The 11,409-nt window shown below is 41.1% G+C and overlaps 1 protein-coding gene across 1 annotated transcript in view; it reads right to left on the reverse strand.

The window, feature by feature from the left end:
- VGLL3 (vestigial like family member 3) overlaps nt 1–10,325 on the reverse strand; it is a 57,396-nt gene extending 47,071 nt beyond the window's left edge. Inside the window, exon 1 of the mRNA XM_069204146.1 lies at nt 9,994–10,325. Within this exon, the coding sequence (XP_069060247.1) occupies nt 9,994–10,107 (114 nt within the window). The 5' untranslated portion in view covers nt 10,108–10,325. The remainder of the gene's footprint in view (nt 1–9,993) is intronic.
- Nucleotides 10,326–11,409: the final 1,084 nt, after the last annotated feature.

Below are 11,409 nucleotides of genomic sequence, written 5' to 3' on the forward strand. Positions count from 1 at the left end.
GTGGGCACATGCACTGCCTTGGTTACTGCTGAAGGTATTTATAGCACAGGCTTGATGAGGTTTTAGAGTTGAGGAGCATGGTTAGGCGAAGACCATGGCAATACATGGGCGTCGATGAGCTCAAGACCAACAGTTATCAGAAGGGCATAGATACGTTTGGGTGTGTTCCCTCTGTCTGCGTGGTGTTAATGAGGAGGGAATATTACATAGGTGCATCGCCCTTTTGGTACAAGTAGCTGAAATTAAAATTACATTTAACTTCAGCTACCTAAAATGTCCTTGTTTGAGGTCAAATATATGCATTTCAGCACTTGTTAAAGTTTTGCACAGGCAATCCCATGATGCAGTGTGACACAGGACATAGCATAACATTAGGTTGGTTGCATCACGCGTCTGGCCACATAACCATTAGTAAATAAGGCCTCTGTCTTTTAACACAAAACATCGGAAAAATCACTAGATTTGCGGTAACTTCATGTTTTTAATTGAGTCTCCGACATCTTGGGATTGCTTCATAACTTCTGATGGATAATTATCTAACATCAGTCTTTCCCTTCTGCTGCTTTCAGAGGCATGAGACTGATTTACCAGGTGTTGTCATGGATTCTTGGAGGCATTGTGCATTTTACACTTTTTTTTTTTTGAATGGCCATTTAAAAACAAGCTAGTCTCGTTGCTAATGGTCTACAGTCCCAAATACTCAGTTATTTTTTGCGAAGTTGCTAATATTTTGCGTCAATAAACTGGTAATATTTTCCATCATAGAGTCAATCTTTTAAACAAGGCAGGGCAACGTCTGTGTGGAAGTTCTAATTCCAGTAAAAGTAATTGACTTCACAAAGCTGTTTCAAATTAATTTTCAGAGATGCTGATCGCTCAGATCAGCGTTATACTTAAAAATTAGGCAGATTGTTCTTTCCTCTGTCTTGCAAAACTTGACCAGGAAATTTGCTCAATTTGATCCTATTGTGATTCTGGCGTCCTTGAAGATATGTTCGATGTTAGCGATTTCCTGTAAGAATCACCCATAGCAACATACACAAAAGATACTGAACACTGTAAATACAAAAATAATCAAATATTGGGATTCTAACACTTTAATCCCAGCTCTGACGTCACCTCCTTTGCATTCAGTCAAAATTCACACTCAGACTATGTGTTCATGTATGATGAGTTTCGGCTCAGAAATGTTCCTATTTCTTTCACGTCTCTAGTACTCAGCAAACAATACAATGACAGCTGGTATTTTTTATCACAAATATATTTGTTAGTCGGCCCTAACAATGGTCTATGGAATGTACCTTGGGACCAACTGAATATACCATCACATACATAATTTGGCATTGCAGTGAGTGACCAAAGCTTTTGGTCTTGTGTATCTCAACAGTGGAAAAAGTCAACTGATACACACAAAAATCATATAGCTAGCACAATCAAGGCCTACGGTTTCTGGTTGTAGATAAGTGGCTATCCAGATTTCTGTGATGCTTGTGTTTTAGTAACATTAGGCAGCATAATAAAACATAATGCTTTTGCCGATGATATTTTTTTATATGTTGCAGCAGAAATCAAGTCAGATTTTCAGCCACTACAGTACACTGCATTGTTTCAATAAGTGGAAAAATAAATAAAGAGGCAAAAGTAAAGTGGAAAAAATACTGGAGGTGGACAACTCGTGAAAAGCCCTTCAATCCCATTTTCACTAATCAGCACTGGACGTTAATATTTGTTCTTGATTTTAGTAAGCCTGTGTCAACTATTTTCGTTACCTTATTCCTCATTCTGTATTGTTTACTATTCGGTGTCACAGAAGAAACCTCTGGTGTGTCTAAAATTATGATTTTACTCATATGTCCTCTACTTGACACCTTACATAATTTTAAAGAAAAATCTCAACTAGAGCACCCACTGTAAGACAAAAGCCTGATATTGTCCGTAAATAGCAGTGCAAATTAAATTTGTATTGGGCGGACTCAACCTCTTGGTAAAGCGAACACAGAGGGAGTTCTTATATAACTCATCATGCTAGAATAGACAGTTAGGGTAACTAGGCCCTGATTACTGTCCCACAGTATTTTTAATTACATCTTTGGGCACCACCTATAAAAGTGAACAACACCAGTAGTCCAGGAGGTATTTTTAACGTAGATCTGGATCCCTGACTTTATCCAGTAGTCTTTTATATGAGAACGCACTCTGTTGTAGGTATTACCAAGATGCTGAGTCCGCCCTAGTGGCATTGCCCTACCAGGGTAGGGAGAGGTGGTCAAGGATGAAGCATGACACTTTTAGTGTGTGAGACCATTTCTTCCACTAAGAAAATATTCTGGTTGCTAGATGACAGCCACATTCTCGAGACGAATTGCGACCAAGGGTTTCGCTTATCAGAAGTTGACAAAATGTCACACTTAGAGTCCTATGCCACCACACTATTTGTGATTAGCATTTTCTTAAGTTACTACTGTGGCAGTGTGTAATCTACATAGAGATAGGGGGAGCTTAAAACAAGAGAAGCCGCACCAGTGAGCTGGTGGTGGGGAGGGGGCTAAAAGCCCTTGTATTTGCCATTAGGTTTTTCAATTTAATGAAAGCATTCTAATAGGGCAGAATGTTCTAATAACATTATAGATCGCCAGAATGGACTATACTAACAATTTAAGTCCCACTCAACTATGTTTTTCCCATGCCTTTGTCATGTGGATCAATAACATTGCAGCTTTTAATGGCCGGTATAGCATGCTGCAATTGACTATAAGACTTCAACGTCACACATGGATGATGAGAAGTTATCATTGATCTAGAGTGAGGTGCATCAGCTCTGGGAGACAACAGATTTCTCACTGTCATAGGGAATGGTTTTGCTATGAAGTAAGGCGTGAGGTTGTTTAAGTTCAGATGCCTTTATTAACATCTCCTCTGCTCCACCACATATACCGGTTTTCCATATCTCCTCACAGCCTTTCTTCACTCCCAACATTCTAAATGCCACTCTTAGATAACTGAAGGAATGTAGCATCATTATGAGGGTGGAGGGGAGAAGGAATGTACTATATTTTCTTTAACTCGTTATAACAGGTTTTATATCATAGGGTTGAATTGAACATTCACACATCACATCATCTAGCTTAAGTTAGCATACCTTTTCTTAGATCCACAGCAGTTTCTCACAAATTGTTTGAACTACTGAGGGACATAATGCATGTCTATCAAAATACCGTTACATTATGCGATGAAAATTATATTGTGGATGTTCATGGGTTGAGATGAGTAATATATTGATGAATTCCTTTGCACTTTTCTTATTTTCCAGTTCACAATACTGACATTCTTGTCAAACCCAAGGATTGTTGGATTTCTTGATTCTATATTTTGATTAGTTTAGGGAGAGTTGAGAACATAAATATAGTTTTTACATGAATCATTGTAACATTTTGTGAGACATAATGATCCATGTGACTTGTCATTACAGACTCTAAGGGAGAACAATAGCAAGTAGAAAAGGCTAATCACCTTGAATTATAAATATGTGTTAAACATATAAGGGTCTATGCAGGGAAAAAGTAGCAAATCTGCACCAATAGATTGAAGTCTACCAGTGCAAATGGAGGCTGCAAATTTACTTTTTCTTAGTCACAAACATCCCTTTTATTATGCCTGAACAGCTGCACCATATACCTGTGGAAGGGTGTGATAACTTTAAGAAACACTCATACTCCCTCTAATAGGGGTTCTCCATTGCAAAAAAAAAAAAAAAAACTCTACACAGGGGAAATAGAATCCCCTGTGCAAATACACATTCTTTTGTGACTGTCAACAAAGGTGCCTAATTGTGGCTTTCACAAACTACCGACATTAACAACATCTTGAAACACCCACTTTCACACCCTTTGAGTGGAATTGTGTGTACATTTTTGACACAGATCTCCACATGTCAATAGTTTATGACAGTCCAAAATCCCTTTGCAACTTTTTAGCAGGTGTAAAAAAGGTAAACTCAGTCATAAATATATTTTGACAAATTTATATTTGTCAATAGGGCTCCTAATATTTAACAGATGAAACTGAGCCCACAATGCCAAATATATTTTAGTCCTTCATATAAATAACCATGAGCAGGTGTACTGTTTGTTGAAGAAAGCTGTTGAAATATAGTGCTGCAAACAGATGAAAGCGTTCTATTATACTAGACCATTTTACTGTATATCAATTATAGTGAAATGGCAAATGTGTTTGAGATTCTATAAGGCAGTTTATTTAGAAATTTTATTTTACCAAAATAATTTAAGAGATTTTACAAGATAGTAAACATTTTGGGCTGAACATTATGAGATACTTAATCGGGAGCTTTTTATAAAGCAATAACAAGTATGATTGTGTAGTCAAAAATATTGATTTCTGTTTGTGGATCCCAAAAAAAGTTGATAATTTTCTCATAAAATTCAAAGATATGTTTTCTAATAATATTTCTCTGATACTAGGTAGTGCTCGTGCAGTCCAGAGAGTCACCACTCTATCCCCAATCCTATCCCTTGTTACATGTGACCTCATAATTATTTTTCATGTTGAGATTTGCAAGAATATGTTCAGGTCTGCCAACTTCAAAATGACTGCCAGAGCAAAAGTCTTCAAATGCTGGAAAACAAATGGATGCTAGGTTCACATTCAGACCTGGAAACAAATTGCCATACACACTCATTTAATTTAGGCCCTCATCTTTTGAAAGCTTTAAAAAACTATTAACATTTTTTTCATAAAATTAAGAATAGTTTGTAAATTGGACTAGCTGTGACCTTATGACCAAGTAAGTTTTCTCTCTATATATATATACACACACACACACACACACACACACACACTCTTACACACTTACACTTAGCCAGATAGCTAGCCAGCCAGCCATCTTCATCCCAATGGTAGCTGGAACTCAATGGGGGTGGTGTGGCAGGACAGGAGAGGGAGGGAGAGAACATTTTTTTTTTAAAAGCTTACCTTTGGTGAGACACATTTGTCTCCCCTCTGTCCTCGTCCTCTTCCTCTTCCTGGCTCACACAAGCTCACAGCCAATCACGACGCTGCTCTCACCAGCATGACAGCAGAGTCATGATTGGTCTGAGTGGCCTACTTCACTGCCCAGATTGGGAGTGGAAGCCTGTGCAGTTTTTTCCACTCAGCTGTGCAATACAGCCAAGTAGAGAACATGCAAAGTGTGCAGGTCTTTCTGGCCGGCCCAACACGGCTGGCCAAACAGACATGCACACTTTGTATAGCAAAAGCCCTCCTCTGGCTCCCTCCCCCCAGCCCAGTCCAGCCCCTTACTTCCAGGAAAAAAAATGATAATAACATTGCGTTTTTATCATTTTATTTTTCCTTTCCCTACAATCCAGTGAGGCCTTAGCGGAGCATCCGCCCGATTCATCCATTGGTGTTTTGATGTGTCATTCCATTTTACTTCCACCAATTACCCCGGGGGCCAAAGGGTCAGAGCCCACTTTAACAAGTGGCTAACTTCACTGTGATCGACGGCACTCTGATCTTTCACTAGTGGCACATCCGCACACAAAGCAGTTTCCTTCAGTTCCAGGGACTACTATGGCAAGGAGTGCTTTTTTAGATAAAAAAAATATTTTTGCCTTTAGCTAATGTTTATACTTTTTATGATGGTAAAGGCTCAGCAGCCCCCCCCCCCCCCCCCAACAATAATGTTTTACAAAAACATGACACAGCAACACAAGCATTGACAAAGCCAAAAGACTGGCACCCAAGACCAGACCTATTGGGTTTGCATTGTGTGTTTACTCTTCTAACGGAAATTTTACAGGAAGGTGATAACCCTAAGGCCTCACCAACATGTTGACTAGTCTACACAAACCTTTTTACTTAGTTGAACTTTGTTAAACTGGTCCTTAGTTATAAAGAATAAAAAATATTTTCTTAAGGATTAACTTTAATTAGCAAAATATGTAACAGCCAGATGTTTAAATTGAAAAGAAACAGCTGTGAAACATCAGAACATTTGTTTTAGCTGCATGTTGATTTCCCAGCAGGTGCGATGTCTCTCCCTTTAAAACGGTGGATTTTCACCAGTTTGTTTCTAATTTGTCAGCGAACTGGAAATTCTGAGGAAACGTGGGTAGCAGGAAGTGAATGGAATGGATATGCAAACTGAAACCATTTATTGCTTGGGCTTCTGTGCTGACTAGTGCGTTCATAATTTTATATATTCTAGTGGAAATGGATCTCTCTGCAGGATGTTGTAAATGATGTAAGCAGATGTATCATCTCTCAAGGATTACAGATCCTCTCTGTGAACAATAATGAATGAAATGATGGCAGTACTAATTGCGAAATGCCCTTTATGCATTTATTTTGTATTTATTTTGTATTATTAATATTGTGACTATTACTACTAATAATGAGTCAGTCAACGAGAAAGCGTTTTGTTATTCCTGTTTTCATAAGTTGTTTGGCTTCATAATTAGTGCATCCGTGTTAATAACTCTGTAAATAAAAACATCAAGAACTCTATATTAGTTCACACCTATGCAAAAGATGAGTTCAGGATAGTGTTAGAAAGACTTGATGTCTGTTATGTAACCTATTTCCCTTCTTTTGTCCTGAGGCCTGATTCAGAGTTGAATAACAGCTGTGATTTTTATGGGAAGTGCTAAGTCACATAGAAAATTCACAAGTAGAGTTTCTCCTCCACCTAGGAGATAGTACGATTGAGGAAATCCCAATGGTGGATTCTCTTCCAGGTTCAGCACTTACTGGAGTAATCGCTGAACTTTTCATCGCCACCCCAAGCCTTAGTCAGGTCCCTAAGGAAAGCTGGCTATTGATCTACTTTGAGGTAAACATACTTTTCTCCAGGGGCTGGTTTCATTTTACAGACATCATAACAAGGTATTTATGCAAATCACGACCATGCTCAGTATATTCTAGCAGAGATTGATGTAGGAACCTATGTTTTGAAGATCAACGACTTCGAACATATTCCTTATCTATTGATAGATTGAGCAGATGGGTCACAAAGCTCGTTATTCTTAATGCTAAGTAATTAATATGTTTTTCAGCAGCAATATAGAGTTGTCTTTATTGAGGTGTGTAATATATTTATGAATCCCCTTAAGTAGGATAGTATTGTGACGGCGATGTCACTGATTTTGCTCTGAATGTACAATTTGTTCCATAAACTGAAGGATTTAATTTACCACCAATTTATGCCCTAAAAGTTTTCATTTTCAAAGCCTGTGCCAGCAGAGACATGTAACATCCTTCTAGCAGACAGTGAGAGCCCTGCTACACTGACTACTGCGCAGCAAGTAGGACTTCGAACTTGAAAGTAGGAGTGAAAACTCTAAAGGTGGCCAAATTTGCACATTTTATTCTGTGCATGATATGCATTTTCTGCTCAAGCCAGTCCTCTTGTAAGTAGAAATGATGTCAACAGTGAAAGAAAAACAAAAGTTGCACAAGATACAAGAAACCCAGGAGTCGACGTTTACACGAGAAAATAACAATTACTGACGGTGAGTAATACAATTTTGCACAGACCTAAATTACATTCTCAAATACCCTAAAAGGATGATGACATCAAGTCCTTCAGAAATGGGAATATTTAAGTTAGCAAGATTGTTTGTATAACGTTGTGTGGTATCAGTAGCAAAAGCGTTAACAACACAATGAGTTGCAACTTTTCAGGGATGTACTTAAAGTTGTTCATTACATTGTTGGAGAGGCAGCTGGTATGTGAGAATTGTGTGTCTCAGAATACAAATATGCAACTTTAAAACAAAAACATCTGTACTGTGAGCGTGCCTGGGGGTCTGAACACAAATGCCAATCGAAAGAGTTTGAATTAACTTCTTAGGGGAATGAATAGGGCTCCTGACAACTTCATATTTACATTTCCTCGAATGTGTGTGTTGTCACTGTTTAAAAATCCAGTCCTATTTTGCGTCAAGGTGAGCAGTCGGCAGCAGCGCTTTTGATTTCCATTCGTCCTGCTGATGCAATATTACATACCTTTAGTTTTTCACCACACGTATTAATTGTCGGCAACCGCAAAATACCACTGAGGAAATCTGTGAGTTGCCTAAAATGCTACGAGGGACATCTTCCACTTGGAATAGTGCAGTGGAAATTTGCAAAATATGTGAACGTCATGGCCCAAACATCTTGGATCCCGGGGAGACGGAGGCGCGCCAGCCCTCACCACAGAAAGGGTGACACGGCAGAAACGCGCTCACGAAAGTGCAGCGTAACTAACAGCATTCAATCTCGGAGGAATGTGTCTGCGAGGGGCTGGGAGCAGCGCGTGTGAGCGTCTGCCAAGGGCCGGGAATGCGTCCGCCCACACGCATACTTAGCATACGTGAGCGCGGCCTCGGGGGAGCGGAGACTTCACTTCCAGCTCACGCTGCGGACTTTTCTACAGCCCCAAGTGGCGCGTTTAGTATGGCTTTCTCCGTTGGCGAAACCTCGTATCGTTTACTCAGCTAACGCCACACCGAAGCCTTCGCAATAAAATGAGAAGGAGTTTTCCAACGTGGGGCATCTGTGCGGTAAATCGGGGACTGGAGTAAAGCGTATACAGTCAACTCAATGTCACTCTGTTTTCCTCGTGAAATATTGCTTTTTTTCCCGCCATCCTTAAAAATATAAAACGAAGAAATAGGCATAATTTTCACAATCTCACTTCAGCAAGTTACCATGTGCCATACTTAACACCTAATTCTGTATAGAGCTTACATTGCATTTAATAGGCAGGAGCTGTTTCCAGGTCGGTCAATACAGAGCTATTAGTTAATGTTAATCATGGAGCCCCCCCCCCCGCTGCACTTTTATTTTAATATTTAAACACTCCTCGTCCAATGAGGATGTGTTTACTTGCCCAAGATCACACTCAGAATAGTTTGAGACGACAGGACACTCGACTCGAGGGCCTCCAGGTGCCACGAGCACTGGGCGAGCAGGTGCACCCAATCTGGCCCGCTCACCAACACGTGTTTGTGAGTTGCGAACAGGAAACTCTGCCCCCTTCCTCCAGACTCTGTTATTAAGGGGCTGCCTCCCATGTATGGTGAAACCGGTCTTCATGGAGAGTTATGATAAAACCGCACGGAATGCAGCAGCCGCAGGACGCCTTCATCCTTGGCTGCAAATGGCAAGGCAACGTCTGCTCTGACTCCCTCCCCCGAAACAGAGCTCTCTAAAATGGCACCAAGCCCATAGCACTTTTAAGAACTTTTCAAAAGTCCAGTGGACACACAAACACATACATATATGTTGTCTGTTAAGGGCCGGGTATTACATATATTAAAGTTTTCAAGAGTACTATATTTGGATAATATTTTTCCATATTTTCCATATGAATCTCACTCTCACTATTTTCAAATGAGTTGGCTCCATTTATTTCCAATCAGGTTCCGATGGATAGAACGTCTTCAGGCAAGCCATATATGTAATCCCAACCAGCGAAAGGAATTTCTTGGGCTAGAGCGGTGTCTGAAATGCTCATACACAATGACGTGCAAACAACCAAACGCCCGGTGTATTCCCGTTACGCCCACGTGCGTGTTTGATGTTTTACACACACGCACGCGCGCGGGCTTGCAACAGACAGTGATAGTGCTACAATACTAACACATGCACATTCTTTTACTTTGTGGTTCAACCACACATAGATACATGCAGTAGTTCTTCAGATATTGAGGTTAAAAGCAGACGTATATTCTTTATAGCTCGACGAAACAGAATGACAAGCAATAACTTTAATCGAACGACCAGATGTAATAATTAATATCACTTGCTACTTCTGACTCCCTCTTTATCCATTGCCATCTTCAGCATTTTTGTGGCCCCAGAAAAACATATTTAATCTGTTTCGTGTGCCCCCTCTCCCCATTTCTGAAAGACTTTTTGGCATAATTCCATCTTCACCTAACTCCCCCCGCCTCTCCCTTCCTCCCACACTCGGTGACAGGCTCTCACCTGCTGGCTCTGGTGCGGCTGATGACAGTAAGCTGCGGAACGCGCTGACGCCGGGGTAGGCAGGTACTGGCGCACTCCATAAGTCTGGTGGTACATAACATCCAGACAACTCATGGCAGGTCCTGAAAGTCCCAGGCAAAAACTTTCCTCGTCCCTCTTTTTGTCCTGAGATCTAGTGCTCGAAGCAAGCTTCCACGTCCAGTAAGCGAGCCTGCTTGCGGGGTTCCACCTCCTCTTCCAGTTACCCCGCGTCTGTCCCTCTTATATAGAGCCTCTTTGAGCGGCTCACTCTTGACAGCTCCCGCTGCACATGCCGCGGCCGCTGAGACAGCGGCGAGAGGCTGCAGTTACTGCTATTTACATGTAGACAAAGGGAGCGCACGTCCTGGCCAATCGCAGCTCCGCCTCTGTACAATCACAGACTTGGCTTGTCCAATCAACGCCAACCATAGACACACCCCTGAGAAGATGAAACGGTCCCTGATTAGAGTGCCCTCATCTCCCGCACTTTGAGCATCTTCGAAACTTCTCAAACTAGAGGTCTCTCCTCCTTTCACCAGACTCCGGATTTGCTTACCACGCTGAATGCACTACCCGAATCCTGTTTTTTGCGACTATTCCATTCCGTTCTCTTCCATACCGCCGCCAACCATGAATTCCTCGTCTGAATGTTTGCTTACCCTTAGTCCCTCCCCGAGGACCAGTCACACTAATATCCCAATTTTCCCCGTATTCACCGGCCGTCTGGCATGTTGCCAGTTTATGAGTGTCCCCCTCAATTTACGAGCGTGAAATCGAAGTGTCAGTCCAAGCGATTAGAGATAAACGTCTCAGCACATAAAACCTCATTATTAAACTTGCTTCATTTGGGCTTCTTCCCTGGGGGCCTGCCCCAGCTAGATGTCCCTGGCAGAAGTTCTTGCCAGCAATGCTTATCTTCTCCCATATATGGAAACCCAAAATATTCTAATAACATCCGCTGTATGTCTTTAGTGTCCTGTTCAGCTTCTACCGGGATGACTCAATCTGCTTCGTATACGTACTGTATGTTCCCCGCTTTTGATTTCACCTTGATATTCACTCCCCTTCACTGAGCAACAAGAACGATTACCATAACTACGTTTAATGGCATTTCTGTTCTTAGCGCTGGAATAGATTGCACCTGTCCAATGGTTATCCAATAGTACTGAAAGGATGGAAAACCGGTTTTTCCCTGTTGATATGCAAGCCTATAATGTATTGGTCACAATTAGAACTTAGCAGACAGCATTAATTGGATGAGCTGACTTAGCCTTCACAGTGGCCTGCTGCCAGGATGCCTCCCCAGGGTTTAAGTAGATAAAAAATATAGGCGTCTTTATTAAGGCTGTAGTTGAAGATCCTTTACAACAGGTGTGGCCGCTAACTAAAAGTCTG

Source organism: Pleurodeles waltl, chromosome 8, assembly GCF_031143425.1.
Source record: "Pleurodeles waltl isolate 20211129_DDA chromosome 8, aPleWal1.hap1.20221129, whole genome shotgun sequence".
Classification (NCBI taxonomy): Eukaryota; Metazoa; Chordata; class Amphibia; order Caudata; family Salamandridae; genus Pleurodeles; species Pleurodeles waltl.